At 36.8% G+C, this 18,176-nt stretch overlaps 1 protein-coding gene across 1 annotated transcript in view; it reads right to left on the bottom strand.

Annotated features, from left to right (window-relative positions):
• Positions 1 to 6,787, bottom strand: part of LOC107667077 (suppressor of fused homolog) — an 18,708-nt gene extending 11,921 nt beyond the window's left edge. Inside the window, exons 1-8 of the mRNA XM_016458676.1 lie at positions 6,285 to 6,787; positions 5,888 to 6,022; positions 5,518 to 5,654; positions 3,180 to 3,322; positions 2,847 to 2,932; positions 2,391 to 2,463; positions 936 to 1,092; positions 706 to 808 (exon numbers count right to left, since the gene is read on the bottom strand). Coding sequence (XP_016314162.1) covers positions 706 to 808; positions 936 to 1,092; positions 2,391 to 2,463; positions 2,847 to 2,932; positions 3,180 to 3,322; positions 5,518 to 5,654; positions 5,888 to 6,022; positions 6,285 to 6,430 — 980 coding nt within the window. The 5' untranslated portion in view covers positions 6,431 to 6,787. The remainder of the gene's footprint in view (positions 1 to 705; positions 809 to 935; positions 1,093 to 2,390; positions 2,464 to 2,846; positions 2,933 to 3,179; positions 3,323 to 5,517; positions 5,655 to 5,887; positions 6,023 to 6,284) is intronic.
• Between the last annotated feature and the right edge of the window lie 11,389 nt (positions 6,788 to 18,176).

Here is an 18,176-nt window from a genome sequence, read left to right as displayed (position 1 = left end):
TAATGTTTAAAGCATTCAGTTTGCAAGGACCGAAAGTCACGCAGGGAACACGCAGTCATGCAGGTCACATGCACACTTCACAAGATCTCACAACTAGATTCGACTAAGTCTGCAAGGTTTGTGAAATTAAATGTTCATTAGTCATTCAAAGATTTGTTTAAATTATACAAATGCGTATTTGCGGAATGCTGACGGCAAACGAGAAAGTATTGTAATGTTTGCCTTTAATAATATTAAAGCAATCATAATACTTTTTTTGTATACGTTTTTATTCCTTTGTTTAACAGTTCTAGCTGATTATTAGATCTTCTATCCGTATTAGACAGAACTGAATGACAACAGCGAACAAGAGGGAGAATGTGAGCACTGTGTGCTCAGGCGCTGCCGCAGCCGTTCTCAGCACCGTCAAAATAAAAGTCCCGCCTCGAACACAACGGCCAAACAGAAAAACATATCGGCCGATGCCGATATTTGAAAAATGGCAGATATCGGCCGATAAATCGGCCTTGGCGATATATCGGTCGACCACTAATCCTGTCCCGAACAGGTGGCATAGCAAACCAAAGCAGTTCGGTGTCTTGAAACAAACTCTTCAATCTACTACTTCCAGAATTAAGGTCACAGCACTGGTAAACCATACTTTCGCTTGACCAGTATAATCACACAGTCCTGAAGCTTTGATTGTCATGAAAGGGCAGGACTTACTGTGGCCGGTCGTGACTGTGCCTCTGACTGCTGATGGGAGGCAGGACAGACTTGCTGTTAATCTCCAGTCCTTTCCTCAAGGCTTCTCTAATCTGTTCAGTGTCTGTATGAACAATACAAATACTCATGACAACGACATAGTAATTTGAGCCAATACAAAATCTCTGAAGCATACGGAGTTTGGTGTCTTGTTTTTAAATTGGGCTGCACTTGTCCTTAGCACCAATCACCTTTGTCTGACAGCCTGCGTGGCTGTGACCCAATGCAAATGCTCCTGCTGTCGTCCTCATCCTCGGAAGGTCGGCTCAAGTCATCCCAGGCGCACTTGGCACTGACCCCGCTCAGGTTAGAGCCGTCCGTCTCTATGCCCTTATCCACTCGTTCCTGCTTGGGATGAGCAATCAACACACGCACTAATCAGCAGGAGATCAGCATGGCTGGACATGTGTCCGTCTCAGTGCAGAGAGCGAGGGGTCAGAGGACTAACAGCAGGTGGAGGTGTTGAGTTTAACAGCCACAGACTTAATTATACTCCATCTTTTCCCATCACTCCTGAAGCATCACAGTATGCGTTATAACAGATGGCCTTAATCGCCAGGAATAATTATCATTCATTACTTGAGAGAGGTAAAATGTGTTCAAAAAAGAGGCAGAGGTGCAAAATATTCAAAGGACATGACAAGTTTAGCTTGGATAAATTAAAAAAAGTAAGTATCTAAATGTGCCGCACTGTTAAATAGTTCTTAATTTTAAGGAATAATTCACAGAAAAATTAGCAACTGCACTGATATTAAAATTCTGGCTGATATAGATAAGCAAATAATTATCATGTTATGGTCAGTAATGAATAAATGGCTGATATTAAAATTCTAATCTATTTTCTCTAAATAAATATAATAAAACACCAAAAACATAACATAAAATATAAAAAGTACATTTAGGCAACACAACATAATATGTAATGTACAGTATGAAAAACTGATATTCATTTTGAGATCGGCTAAAGATTACATTTAACAGTGTTATAAAATGATTAGTCTTTCAAAAGTTAACTTTAAGCAATGACAGAGACTTCTGTCCAAAATGAATACTTATTAGAATACTTCTAATAAAATGTTTCTTGAGCAGCAAATCAGCATATTACAATGATTTCTGAAGGATCATGTGACACTGAAGACTGGAGTAATGATGCTGAAAATTCAGCTTTAGAATAAAATACATGTAAAATATACTGCTAATTTACTGTATTTATGATAAAGTAAATGCAGTCTGGATGAGCACTTCTTTCCAAAACAATAGCACTTTTACCAACCTCATACTAGCGTAAAATGTAAAAATAGGTGAAATGGGCATAAACTATTAAATATTCAATATCGACCAATGTATTTATAATATCAATCAATACTGATAATTTTACCAAAATACTAAAGTTAAATTTGTGTGAGAAGCAGACCAAAATATCATTAAAAATCATCTTTAAAGGAAGAGTTGGAGCAAATAACCATGAACAGTTGTCATATGGTAAAGATGGACATGTAAATTGTTCAAAATTTCTCCTTATGTGTTCCACAGAAGGAAATAACAGCAAGCCATTTAGGAAAAATATCAAGGTGGGTAAATAAGATAATTTTCGTTTGTGGGTGAACTGTTCCTTTCAACAACATGCAAACTTTGGAAAACCTTACTTGCAAGTGTGGATCAATGTCAAATAGATTTTCCCCTCTTCGCATGTCAGTGATTAACCATGGACCCCCAGCACTGCAAAAACAGCAGATGAAACAAGACCCATTTCAGAATTAGTGAAAAGCAAAAACAGCCCCAAGCATCTCAGAGCAAATGAAAGCTCCTGACCCACTTCTTACAGAGTAACAGCATTCAAAGTACACTGCTCTTATCTACAGTTCCCACAATGCCTCAGCAAGAGTGGAAAAGAAACATCATTTAGGAACATGACACATATTCTTCCATTTGCTTACAGTAAATTTAACACAAACTTATAACTTCACCCATCCATAAATGCCATAGAGACAAAGTAATATATCAAGGGCATTAATTTAGTTTCTCAGCTGGTTAAATCAGTCCTGGAGTTTCTTTAACGCATGTACTTGGCCTGTCTCATGGCTGGCTGTGGGATTACTCACATGTGCACTCCTCTCAGCAGGTCCAGAATGCCTTGACCGTTCCACTGCTGCGCTGCCTGCAGCTCCTCTGTGCAAACACCCACAATCTGATGAGCACAGAAGGAAAAACTTAATTTACACCAATCACAAGGAGACACATGCATAAGAGGACAAGGTTAATAAGTGAGGAAGCTTATTTCAAATGTACGGTGAGGCTCGGTTGAACCTAGATGGCTATATAAACATAACGATCAAAATGGCTAAAGAAACAAAAAAGAAAACTAAATAAATGTGGACTTTATATTACCCTATATTCAACAACGTTTTTGAAATTGCTGGCATGTTGTGCCTGACCTGAAAGAAGCTGACGTGACCAAAGGGGGTCTGCACTGGCAGCATCTGAGGGTCCTCCGTGAGTAACATATGCTGGATTCTAGACTCGCTGTTGTCCAACGGACTGTGCCACGAAATGTGATCTCCGCTACAGAATGTGTTTTCTGTCGCAGAGCAAACGATTTGTCTGAGAGATCTGCATACTTTCAAGACAGTAATATTTAAAATTAAAATTAAGTTTAATTTTAGTTTGACAACTCTGATATATTGCATACAGTACATGCAATAGAATATAGACATAGATACCTCCTATGGGACAAATCTGCTATTTTTACACTAAAAACAACAAGAAAAGTTTGTATGTGGATTGTTTGCACTTCCAATCAATAAAGCTACTAAAATACAGCAGAATGCCACATTCCGCTAAATACAGTCCATACATATTTAGATGTGCGATTCCACATGCTGCACCTCATATCACTGAATTGGATTCTAGATTAAAAGCATTAAAAGGGTCACACTATCAGGCTGAGAAATTATCATGAATAGTGGTCGACTGATACATCGCCGCGGCCGATATATCGGCCGATATTAGGATGCGCAGCGCTGCCCTCCATACGTCATCCGCCCGGAACTGCTTCCAGTTTACAACAGTGAGCGCAAGCTACATTAAAGTGATTATTACGTTTTGAATATGGATATTTTTCTTACAAAAACGCATCGATTCCCTACAGAAGGCCTTTGTTCACCCCCCGGAGCCGTGTGAGACACTTTTTTTTTATGGATGGGTGCATTTTAATTAACTGCTTTTGAACTGATGCATGCAACACCCGCTGACTGCCATTAAACAGCTTGAAAGATCAAAGACCATTTTTAATATAACTCCGACTGGATTCGTCTAAAACAGTGCTTCTCAACCCTGGTCCTGGGCGCCCCCCAGCACTGCACATTTTGTGTGTCTCCCTAATCAAACACACCTGATTCAACTCATTAAAAGAAACTCCAGGACATGAAATAGGTGTGTCAGATAAGGGAGACATACAAAATGTGTAGTGTTGGGGGGCGCCCAGGACCAGGGTTGAGAAACACTGGTCTAAAAGAAGAAAGTCATATACACCTAGGATGACTTGAGGGTGAGTAATTTATGGGCTAATTTTCATTTTTGGGTGAACCCTTTAAAGGGGTCATGAACTGCATTTTTAAAATTATTTTATTTTAATGTTCTCTGAGGTTCACTTATAATGTTAGTGTGATTTTACATTAAAAAAAAAACAACCATCATAATTTAGTAGTAATAAGCTACTTTCTATCTTGTTTTTGAGCCTCACTGCAGAACAGTCTGTTTTATAGGCGGGGAGCATTCAAGACTCGCAAGTAAACGGCCACTGCTATGATTGGCTAACAGTTTCGCTTATTAAAATAACAGATGGACGTTGCTGTGAAGCACTCTGAAAACAACATGGGTCATTTAGGTTAAAAACATATATAAATACTGAATATATATCAAATGGTCTAGAACAGACAATGCAATGTGGTAAAAGCATGTTTACTCAATACTCACACTTCTGTGTTGCGACATTACTGTTGGATCCACTCTAGTCAGACGCAGACCAGACGATGCATCATCGTTTACTTTCTAAGCCTGTGTCATACTGTCTTGTTTACAAATTAATCTGTAGCAAAGTAAAGCAAACAAACAAACAAACTGTTTCACTGACGCGATCTGGAGCTCTTTGCCAATTTTACCCCGTGTTTACACCGGATGTGAGACTATAGACAGCAGAACCCATTATAATCTGCAATTCTGTCTACACTGGATGTGGCACGGACTGACACAACAAATCTCAGACGGTAAACTGATGTCCTGCTCTATTTCTGACATACAAGCATTCACGCCACTTCTGACCTGAAAGAGAAAATAATTCGCGACATGACGCAACCGCGATCCCGTCTGATCTAGATATGTTAGGATCACAAGGAAGGCAATTCAAAGACTGCTTTTCACAACTTACACTACACAGTGTCTTGTAATCTGGTAATGTCATCTGTATGGTTCTGTTGATGGAGTAATCCTGTGTTCACGTCTCTCTAGTATTTCCTCTCCTCCTACTACAAGCGTGTATCAGTGGGCGGGGCTAAAGAGGCAGTGATGTAGAAGCAGCCGTTGATGATCTTCTGAGGAGGCCGTGCTTAGCGACACTATTACGTCATAAAGTGGCACATTCCAAAACGAGTCGTTTTCTGAGCTTGGTTTCAATAAAAGCTTTTACAATACATTGACCTGTTAGATGTCAAAAGATCAAGGAAAATTTTATTTCTCAGTTCATGACCCCTTTAAGAGTGGGTGCAGGCACAGTACCTGATTGAAACACGTATCGAGCCAAGCCTTGCATGAGCTCAGCTGGCCAGGTAGGGGGTGCCGTCTCTCCTGCTTCTCTCTTCAAGCGAAATGTGAGCTCAAAACCAAAACCACTTGGGCCCTCTTGACCTGTGAATCTATAAAGAAGCAGATTACAGCTTAAATGCAATCAATACCAACCTACATCAACACATCTCTTCACATAAAACTAAAAATTAAATTAATTCAACTGCTGAAAATAACGGTACATCATGTAAATATTTGTATATATTTTAAATAAATAATTTAAGTTGAACTAAACTAGTTGGGTATTGCTGTAACAACACTGCCATGTAATGAAACTGTTCATCTCATAATCTGTCATTCTTACTCATGAACTCTGTTGTCCCCATACAAGTCACTTAGACCCAAGCTGACATAGTGCCAATGTTCTGGTATATCTTGTCCAGGACATCCAAAGTTTCTGTACATACTAATGTAGTCCAGAGGATCTGGACCCCCTAACCTGAAAAGAGGATTATGGGAGGAAAAACTGAATCATTGAGATGGAAAAGTACACTTGAAAGTTTGTTATTTGCCTATTAATAATGCTTCTGCTGACTGAAATGTGATTATCATCTTTGATCACCACTCAATTGTTATAATAGTAAAAACTAGTTATGAAATAGTGGAAAATATCCTTTGAATAAAATTCAGTATTACTGAACTTGTTTTTATGTCTGCATTTCAAGCAACAACATAAAATACGAATGCTTCAGACGTCTCACCAATACTTCACAATGGCTGTGACTTGCAGCGGGTTGGCCTGATCGGGATACAGGCGCCTGCATTCCCCATAAATGGCCTGCAATCCTGGGGGAAAGAGCGAGGCGAGGTGCGCTGCTGCTCCGCTACTAGGCCGCATCTCATCCATCCCCACACGGCCGCACCAAACAGAGAAGAAAGTTGTCGAAACGCAAGAAAAAAATGTGTTCTTTAAAACTTACAATAAAAAAAGGCAATTAAATAACCGATAATGTAAAAAAAACGATTTGTATCACTTTTCCCCCTATGTTTAAGTTAGCCCCTGTTGCAGTTTTTTCTCTGTGGTTTGATGTCCAGAAAGGGGACGTGGCTAACTCTTTGATTGACACTTGATCCACCCAATCAGAACAGCCGTTAGAAAGAAAAGACATGAGAGCCGCGATGCGGTTGGACGAATGTATCGTGATCAATCAATTTGTTAGCTGTTGATCCATGTGGAGGTGGGGCTCAGTGGTCTGCTACACAGAATGCGTCCATATCCAATGCCATTCAACAACCGTTACTTATTTCTTGAATTTCTTTAAGTTTTTTATTTTTATTTTTTTTATTAAATTATTTACTTTTGCGACATTAAGAGACAAAATTTACTATTTTATAATTTATTATGTAATCCACTTCAATTTAAATGACCTTCTGTTAAAACTTCAGTATCTTCTGTTAACATTCCAATCACACAATAATTTTCAGATTTTTTGTTTTTGCCCACCACGCATACATAATTAAATTAATATATTATTCATTTTTTACATTTCCCTCTTTTTCTATTTTTCACTTTTTTTCCCACAAAATAATAATCTAATTTAATTTATACTTTTTTGTATTCTTTATTTTACTGTTTCAGTCATTTACCGCTAATATGCTACTTAAAATGTATTCTTCACATTAATTTAATTTCTATTAATTTACACTTTGTTAGCAACAGACATAATAGATTTAATTTGTTCGTGCAGGGGCATTTTTGTCCAATTTAGTGGCATTTGGGGGAAGTCGTGGCCTAATGGTTAGAGTCGGACTCGTAACCCAAAGGTTGCGGGTTCGAGTCTTGTACCGGCAGGGATTGTAGGTGGGGGGAGTGAATGCACAGCGCTCTCTCCCACCTTCCATACAATACCATGATTGAGGTGCCCTTGAGCAAGGTACTGAACCCTCAACTGCTCCCCGAGCGCCGCAGCATAAATGGCTGCCCACTGCTCCGGGTGTGTGTTCACGGTGTGTGTGTGCGCGCACTTTGGATGGGTAAATGCAGAGCACTAATTCCGAGTATGGGTCACCATACTTGGCCACGTCACGTCACTTTTTAATCACTTTTTTTTTTGCCCTGGCTAAGGCTCCCCAGCCTTACTCATGCTCCGCCTACAGTGCTACACTGCTGTGCTGCGCAGAGACGCGGAGACGCGGAGACGAGAAAGGCATCAGAACTGGACAGTCTCAGCATTTCCTGACCAGACCTGATATTTTGATTTTTTATTTGTTTGACAGAGACAGCTGTGCACAAACAGAAACACACACACACATATATACATATATGCATTTATAAAAAAACAACAACAACAAAAAAACAATTTCTCTCAAGGAGGAAAAAGGGCAGGTGCTCAAGCCCCCTTTGATGTCTATGAGTGCACGTGCCTGTTTAGCAGACGCTTTTATCAAAAGCAACTTGTGGCAAATGAGGACAATGGAAACAATCAAAATCAACAAGAGAGCAATGATATGCAAGTGCCATAACAAGTCTCAGTTAGCCTAACGTAGTACACGTAGCAAGAGTTTTTTTCATTATATAATAAATAAAAAGAAAACAGATAGAATGGAAAAAGAATAGAACAAGCTAGTGTTAGAGACATTTTTTGCTTTTCTTAATTGCATAATAAATAAAAAGAAAACAAATAGATAAATACAAAAAGATTAGAGAAGCTAGTTTTTTTAAAGAAAGAAAACAAGCAGTTAGTAAATGAATAGAGTTTTTTACGAATTTATTTTTTTAAGAATAGAATTCGAATAGAGAGTGCTAGAGTTAGAGGGTCCAATAAAGATGGAAGAGATGTGTTTTTAGTCGTTTCTTGAAGATGGCTAGGGACTCAGCTGCTCAGATTGAGTTGGGCAGGTCATTCCACCAGGAGGGAACATTTAATGTAAAAGTCTGTGAAAGTGATTTTGTGCCTCTTTGGGATGGCACTATAATGCGCTGTTCACTTGCAGAACGCAAGCTTCTAGAGGCACATAAGTCTGAAGTAATGAATAAAGAGGTGCAGAGCCAGTGGTGGTTTTGTAGGCAAACATTAATACCTTGAATTTTATGCGAGCAGCTATTGGTAGCCAGTGCAAACTGATAAACAGAGGTGTGACGTGCATTCTTTTCGGCTCATTAAAAATGTATCTTGCTGCCGCGTTCTGGATTAATTGTAAAGGTTTGATAGAACTGGCTGGAAGACCTGCCAAGCGAGCATTGCAATAGTCCAGCCTGGACAGAACAAGAGCTTGAACAAGTAATATAATGCATATTATTAAATCTTATGTTGTAATATGCTTGTAGCGAAATACACATCGTTCTCTTGGCAGCAGTTTTACCACCATTTTATTTATTAGATTTTTGTCTTTCCGCATTCTAAGCATATGCTTATGCGCAGAAGGAAATTGAAAAAAAAAAAATCAGAGATCATATCTCCAGAAAATCAGTTACACTGCAGCTTGTCAAAACAGATTATTTATGCTCAGTATACCAGGCCAGTTTATGGCAATTAAGACTGATAAGACGTAGGCTACATGTTGTTGATGTTATGTGCTGCTTGAATACCAAAACTCTTTGTTAAATTTGTTTCAATGATGCGTGTTACACAGAACAGCACGAAGAGTCTTCAAATGGGTAAGTACTTTATTTTTTTCAATTTTCATGACACGAGTAACACTGCATTGTTTAATCAGATGCAACAGCAAATACTTGGTTTTCATTTTCACTTTGACTTAAATTCTTAATTATATGAAAGAATATGCCTCAATTTAAGACTGTTTCCTGTACATTTATGTACAGAGTTGCTTAAATGTACACATATATATTCTTATATTTTCTTAGTATCTTCAGTAGAATAATATGCACATACACAATTTTATTTTACAGTTTAACATTACACAGTTTATTAATTTGTTGTTGATGTATATTTTTGCAAAAATTTCCAAAATATTCAAACATTCATATACCTGTAATCCTGATTTTTTATTTTTTTTTGCAGCCTTTTTAATGAAATTGTTTCTTCCAAAATTACATAATCAGAACTATCACATTGGGTTTTACAAAAAAAATTGTACAAAATAAAAATATTCAGACTATACCCTGAATTGTTCTGCCTGTGGGATTTATTGGTTTGTTCAATCCATGCAATTATATAATGAGCATATTTTATCCAAACTTTTATTAGTCAAGCTATTCAATGGTCACTTTGGTTCCTTACTGGTACTCTTATTGGACGACTCATGGCCACTTTTTGCCTCCAGTTTACAGCCATATGCTGGGACGAGGGACCCTTTACACTCAGAGCTATCAGGACACAGCTGAGCATGAGTACTACCATTTCTATGGACCAAACCAAAAAGTTTCTTTTAGTCCTATTTGTTACCATCAATCAAGTGTGCTTCCCCTGCCAAATGTTGCTCCAAAACAAGCCCCAGGATTCAGTCACCATGCGATGCCCAGTGAAGCACGGCCGGAAGAGTTCACCCTGAGAGGGGAGCTGTGCTGGGGGAAACTCCAGAGAGTGTTCTGTGTGAACTGAAAGCTTCCAGACTCCGTGAAAGAGGATCTCAGACGGGTGTATGGCACTTACCCCAGCACATCTGTGAGGATCAGCTATCAGAACGGAGAGTTTTTAGTGCGAGGGAACCCTCGTGTGGGTGAACAGGAATACTGGGTGAAAAGAAGGTGCTGCGAAAGGTCAAGTCTTCCAGAGGGGCATAGTGTGAGTGAAATAAAAGAGAAGAAAAAGAAGACAAAATACAAAGGGTAGTGATCTTATAGTGTGACTATTGATTCTGTTTAGCGCTATACTGTCAGCTTATTTAATTGGGATAAAAAGAAGAGTGATTATATGAGTATAGGTAGAGGACAAATGTAGTGTGTAAATAAGAATAAATTAATTTTGGGAAATAAAAATATGATAATATAGATGTACACTGAAAAAATTGGCGCAGAAACAATTTTCACTAGTAAAACAAAAAAAAAACAGCAGGTAACACATTGAATTAAACATTAAATTTTTGAAGTAGAAATAGTATTTTCTTTTGAAATGTGCTTGAACAATCTTTGTTTTATTTAGAATTTAGAAAAATATTTTTTACAGTGCAATATAGGATTTGATATTTGTTTACAAAATCCACTCCATTAAAAAAATTTAATTATATAATATAAATATTATAATATATAATGTTAAATTCTTTGTATCACATGAATGCATCACATTCTGACAGTTTTTTAACCTTATTTACACAACACTGCAAAAATGATTTTTCAAAGTAGTAAATAAAAAAAGATTACTGAAATACGTTTTACAATAAATTATTATTTTATTTTTTCTACTACTACATTTTAGTACTTTTGTGTGACTTTGCATTTCTTTGTAATATTTGTGAAATCTAGCAATTTCTGAGTGAAAATTTTCAAAGTAAATCACACAATTATATTTGTCAGTGAAACACTAATTCACAGCTTTAAATTGTATACTGTATGTATGATACAAAAATAATATATTTCTTTTGGATGTGTGAAAAAAGAATAGAAACGGTTTATAAAAATATATTTGTTATTGTCAACAGGGAAACATTTTAATTAATTTAATCAACTAACACTATTAAATGGCTTAAACTATTAGGTGATATCAATTTAGAAAACTACAACTGTAGTCGAGATATATACGTACAGTTGCAAAAGCAAGTAACATTTCAGTAAAACAATAGTGAAATGAGAATGCACTATTGGTCTCCAAAAAATGAGGTATAATTTTAGGAGAACCCACTACTACATAAAATATAAATATCTGAGTGATTGTAATGCATAAAAAGATCATAGATGTGTAGACACCCCGAACTGTATTAACATGGCCACTATATATCATTGTTATAGTCTCTGCACTGAATGAGTGTTGAATGGGTCATTATGATATTCAAACTGGTCATGAACAGTTGTCTTGTGAAGATGTCCATTACTTCAGATTTCCAAGGAATCTATCCTGAGTCATTTGCTGGGAATAAGAGATAAGACATGCCTGCGGTTATAGCGTGGGAGTCAGTGCATCATTTGCATAACGTCAGCTCACCAGTGACTTCACAGAAAAATCTGACCATGCTGTCAGACAATACATTTATAATCCAAACCACAGACATAAGTAAGGTGAATCTATATGAAACCCCCTCTAAAAGGCACTGCAGAACATTTGACCTATGTTACTTATAAGTGCCCGGTACATGAAAAAGGACACGGAAGTAGTGGACAGACTTTGGTCATTTGATAGGCACACCCATAGTGTCTGATAAATGGGAGTGTGCATTTGACATAATATGCATTGAAACGTAATGCATTGAAAAGTAATTAAATAAAAAAATATATAATTAAATCATTAAAAAATTATATAAAATAAGTGAAAACAGCCCCGGAAGGTATTTTGAATTAATTATTAAACGTTTATTGGAGAACACATAAAACATACATATCATAGAATATCTCAAAAGTAAATGATCAACCACTGGCTAATTGTAAAGTATTAACATACTGTACATAACACACACACACACACATACATATTATGACATTGTAGCATTATACGGCAACCAAACACTCTCATCAGATACAGAATATATCAGATTTGATATATATCAAAATGAAATGAAATTAAACTAAAAAATTTTAACAAATGGGCTGAATAGAATAGAATGTAAATTTTATTTATGGAAATTATCTGATGTCTTTTTGGTAAATTTGTTTGGAAGACATTGAACACAATGCCAGAAGAACTGAGCCCATAGATGAACTCTTTATGAACACCATCTATGGAATTCAGTTCTCAGGGCTTAAGTGCTCAAGACAATTTTTGTCAGCATTTACTGAACATGAATCTTTAAAAATGACACTCATTCAGTAATGATACCGAAATGCTGTTGTCCATGGTGTGTTTTAAAATTGTTATTTCAACTATTCAGTAACCCAAACCTGCAAAACTTCTGGAAGCTTAAAAAAATACATGAACAAACAACTAAGAAGCCCTGTTCATTTGACAATTACAGAGTTCAAGACTCTTGATACACTTTTGCTGCTGTTGTTTTCCTTGAACAAGAGAAACACAGCAAATGAATTCAAAGGTGTATTACTGTGAAGGCCAGAGGGTTAGTGACGTAATTCACCTCACGTTTTTGTCTCAATGTTATCTCCATCACATGTTTGTTTAATGTTTGATCATTACTTAACTGCAGCGAAAAAGCATTGAACTTCATGTCCTTAACTGAGAACCTGCCACACATGAGGACTTTCAGGAAACTGTCTCTTCCCAATAAATGGCACTGAACCAGTCAAACTGCCCTGATGGGTGCACAGTTGGAAACCCCCTCTGAAGTCCCAGAAATAGCTTCTTTTTTTTCTTACAATGCTCTGATGAGCAACATGCCACATTTTGAATTGATATAAAAACTACATTTGTATAAGCTCACAGCTCTGACATTACTATTAAATGATTAGAAATCTCACGAAAACACAATAATGACATTTTATAGATACAGTAAGATTATTTTTACCCACCACACATCTCTCATAATTAATTTTACAAGTTCAAACATTTATTTATGACATGTATGTCATACTAAACATCCAATACTTATCTGATAAGGAGAGAGGCACTCTTATCCCAGCTTGTCAAGATCAACTTCATATCTCTTGCATCTATGGCTATCATGGATCAAGCTGTTGCTTTAAAATCCGCAATCCTTATTTGCCTTTAGAGTCTCAAGCAACTCACATGTAAAGCCAGAGATGAGCGCGTTCTTGTGACCTCTGAATATATGACTTCTGTTTTCTCTCAGCTTAAATATCTCTCTCTTGCTCTCTCTTGCTCTCTCTTTCTCTCTCTCTCTTTCTGTTTTTATCTCCCTCTTACACTCATTCACTCACTCACTCCTTCATGCTCTTTCAGTACCGTAAGCCTGCAATCACTTCCCAGTAAGAAGGAAGCAGTGGGAGGGAGTCACCCGCCCCCTCATAATGAATCAATTCAAAGCGCCTCTGAGGAAAAACATCTCACTGGTTCAGCCCTCAATTCCCATAAAACAAAAAAGGGAAAAAGGGAGACGGAGAGAGAGAAAAAAAAAGGCTCGTCAGAGAAGGAACCAGGAATTCCCCTCATTGCAAAAGAGCAGTTTCATGACAAGAGCAGTGACTTAGCAGAGACAGACAGTAACGACGCTGCCGTGTTTCCATAAAGGAAATGGAAATGGCACATGTGGAATCTACATTTGCAATATCATGTTTACATGTGCTAAAGTCTCTGACAAAAGTAGTTAAAAAGTTGCCATATGGAATTTTCTGCTGACTGATACATGTATATTGCATCATAATGAGGTGTGGTGTTAAAACCATGAATACAGTTGTTCCACTCCCCACACTACTTCCATCTATCGCTTACTGTAAAATGAAGTCATTGACCATTTCACACCCTCCTTACTGAAACACGTAGTTTAATTGATGGCTCAGTATTTAAGTTGCTTGCATGTGCGGATATGATGGTTGTTTTTCATTATTTTCATTTTGTATCTAAAGGAAACATCAGATCAGTAACCAATGTTGTGATGGAAATAATTTATTTATGATGAATTGAGAACTATTGGCATTTGGTATCCTGCAACTGTTACTTTAAATGGTTAGTTAATCCAAAACAAAAATGTTGTGATCATGTATGCACCCTCAGGTTGTTACAAACTTACTTCAATCTGTGGAACACAAAAAAATATATTTTGAAAAATCTCTCAATGTTTATTTGTTCACACAATATAAGTCAATGGGGTCCAATGTTGTTCTGGAACCACTGACTTTGATAGTCAAAAACAGTCTAGAAAGTATTGTGAAAGAAATTCTTACAGGCTTGGAATGACACAAGGGTGAGTAAATGATGACTGAATTTTCATTTTGGGATGAATTATTATTTTTAGGAGCTATTTCTACCTGATCCAGCCCTTAATTTTTGATTTGTTAGTCTAAGTTATTGTATTAATGTACTATCTTTGACAAATAAAATTAGTTACATTAGATGTTACCCCATGAAGCACATTTTTTGTTCCCAGTGTACATTAACCCCCTAATAAGAAAAAAAACAACAACATAAAAACAGTTTATGCACTGCTCCAAATGACGACTTGGAAAATATTCAGTATTTTTTTCTACAAAAAATATGCCAGGCTGAAAGATGCTGAGTAAATTCAGGATGGAAGATGATATAAAATGAAACCACCTTATTTATAAAGATATTTTTAAATCTCTAAATCATTTGTAGATCGTTCCTAAAAAAAAAGGACACATGCTAAGAAAAAGTGAGGATAGGGTCAAACCATTCATGTTTGGGGTACAACGGTGATCAGTACGGATCAGGCTGCACGGTTCGGCATGCATGTGATTCGCGGATTAACTGTTAAATTCAACCGTTTTTAACCGTTTGAGTTAAAGTTGATCATTTGCACATGCGTTGTCTTGCCAGTTTACACATTCAAGCAGTTTTAACTCGCGCGCTGTTTTCTGTGCGCCCAGCCGCTGCCGCACACATCTGAAGCGCACACACGCAGAGAGAGAGACACCGCATGAACACCGAATTGATTCCTCTTTCACATACACACAAAGTTATGTTAAAATACCCGTTTTGACAAGTATTCTAGTAAACAGTCGGTTATGGTTATGTCTTAAGTGAACGTAAACAGCTGAGAAAACAAACCGGATGTGTGTCAGCATTAGGTCCGTGCATTTGGTCTTAAAGAGACAGCAGCCAATAAAACCTGTTTCTGTCTGCTAATCAAATAACACCACAGGTTTAACAAAGATTAATCTGTATTTAACTTGTGCAGTGAGCACTGTTGTGTTATTTTACACTTAATTATTACATTTCTGCACCTGAACGCTACTGTTACTGACTTTATTTGTAACTGTTTTGTTTTGTAGGCTATGCTTGTAATTTGTGTAATTGTTCTTGTTTTATTACTAATTTTATTAGTTAAGCTAGTAGCTATTGCTGTGGTATAGAAGTACTTAAAGTAAGCTTTCACTATTTTTTTTTTTTATCCGAAAAATGATCAGATCCGTGACTCAAAATCCGTAATATTATCCGAACCGTGAGTTTTGTGATCCGTTGCAGCACTATGTGCAATGACTTAAAAGCTGACAGCCACAATAACGGAATCTACTTTCAGAGCAAATCCTTCTGTTGGTGGGATAAGTTGCAATTGACATTTTGCACAGACTTCAGAAACAGACCTGGCTTTCATGCTGCTGTTTGAACACAGGGGAAATTGGCTGCAAAGGTCACTGAGCCCATTTCCTCTCCCCCTTGCTTACAGAGACTCAGACCTTTACAGCACCCACTGCTTTTTACCTGCACTGTATTTTAATAGTTACCATTCTCAAACGCTTAATGTGTGCATGTGTTCTCCTTAGGTGAGGGTTATCAGAGGTCAGCGTTCTATGTATTTTCCTCCTCCATGTACAGTCTCTGGTGTGATGATGCCTTCCCAAAAACTTGTGTTACAGCTGAGATGCATGACTAAGAAGTCATGAAGAAGTCATTTTTTCTAAGAAGAAAGCGATGATTGCTGAAATTAGCAGAAGTGGACCTTGCCTTTATTTCCTGTAAACTGCTTGTGCAAAATCAGTAAGGTTAATGCAGTGGCGGAAGTTCTAGTTATTGCAATCTTTTTTAAACTTACAGTTGTCAGGCCATAGAAGAACTTATATAAAGTATCCTCTTTTAAAATCCTTTCATGAGTTGTTACAATGAGTTGTTAAAATCCTATTCTTAGTGAGAATTCATGTTAAATATGTCAGTTTACTTTATTTACCCAGTTGATATTTTATTTTAATGGTTAATATTTGAACTGTTATTATTTCTGACCATTTTTCAATTACACAGCATTCTTTGGAAATGCAGTTTACTTCATTCTTGTCTTAATGTCAGTGTACTTAATTCTTGCCAGTATCTTAATTTCAAAAGAACACTATTGAAATTAAATAAAAGGGGAACACTGGAAGTGTTTGGATGACTTTACAAACGTTATGGAAATTAAAAGATGTAAGTTAATAGATGAAAAAATGAAGTGTAGAGGAGTGATTGAAAACAAATTCATACATTATAGAATTTTTTAAATGTATGAATTCATTTCTAGCATCATTCAACGTTTGCTTTGCTTATGACTAAAACTCACATGAATCTGTTCTAGACCATGACTCTATACGGTGCCCTGGAAATCGGACTAAAACTAGTTTCCTTAGAAGATTCCTTCATTAAAAAAATGCAGGCCGTACATGAAAGGAGGTTACAGCAGAAAATCGTCGGCACAGACTCCAGTTCTGCCATACAGTCAGAAACAAATAAGCATATGGGGTTGAAAATTCCTAAATAGGCCTACTTACATTTATATAGTATATTACATTGAGGAAATGCAGTTGTTGTTTGTGTGTGTGTGTATTTTACGTTTGATGTGAATGGAGGGGAATCAGGAAGCAGACAGTTTGGCAAACCAAGTTGCAGTTGATATTTACTTATGTATAAATCAGAGATTAATTCAATAACTTAAAAAAAAAAAACATTTGAAAATTGCAGTATTATTGGAATACAGAAAAAATGGTGGACATCTATATTCAATACAGCCAACAGTGGATAAATGAAGCCTCATGATAAGATCAGAAGAGAAGAAAATAAGTACACCTAAACTATAAAGGTTCTAAAAGGCACCAGATTCTTCAGCTTGTAACAATAGCAGAACTTTTTGCTAAAAAGAACCCTTTAGGTTCCATAAAAAAACATGTGTACAATAAAACCTTATTGTCTGAATACATGAATTAATTATAATTGACACTGAACATGAATGAATTCATAAATAAAACATAAAATACAAACACAAAATAGATGCAATGAAGGCCAAATTCCACGGAAATATCTTTACAATCCTCTATGATACATCTACGTCCATCATTGTGTGTATTTTGAAATTGAGTGGCAGTTTCACTCTGCAAATGATGTACACAAATAAAGAAATACACAACTGAGTCACAGTGCATCTCATCCATTTCTTTAAGTAAAAGCAATTGAGTGTGTGAAGGCCTAAATGGACAGTATGTGAGCCCTTCACAATGTTAAAAGGAAAAAGTGATTAAAAAAACCCCATCATGGTACAGCTTTAGCTTTTTGTGACTGGTCATGTTTATGCATAAAACTATAACAATATGGATCATTAATGCAACATCTCTGTCACTTACTTGCTTGGTGGAGAAGAGGAGAGGAGTACTCGCACCCGAGCTGGTCACACTTACATGTTCTGTTGAAAAAAACTGAAAAGAAAAAAAAAAGACAAGAAACCAGTAACAATCTGAAACCTGTTTAGAGTGTGACAGGATAGATGGTTGAGCTCCAGAGAGTCAACAAAACTGCTACAGTTCCTAAAGTTAAATATTTGAATTGGACAGTTTTATATGGAGAATGAAGAATCTATATAATTGTGGATTTTATAATATAGTTTTTCTTCGCTCTGGACTCAAAGTGGATGCAGACGGAGCTGAGGACCAGTCTCTGGAATGCGACAGTACTTGAAACAGTAGGAGGCGCTATTGTAGTTTGCGATCCGCTATTCAA

This window comes from Sinocyclocheilus anshuiensis, unplaced genomic scaffold (genome assembly GCF_001515605.1).
Source record: "Sinocyclocheilus anshuiensis isolate Anshui unplaced genomic scaffold, SAMN03320099.WGS_v1.1 scaffold1486, whole genome shotgun sequence".
Lineage (NCBI taxonomy): Eukaryota > Metazoa > Chordata > Actinopteri > Cypriniformes > Cyprinidae > Sinocyclocheilus > Sinocyclocheilus anshuiensis.
The sequence above is the reverse complement of the archived record's forward strand: the minus strand, read 5'-3'. Positions and strand labels throughout refer to the sequence as shown.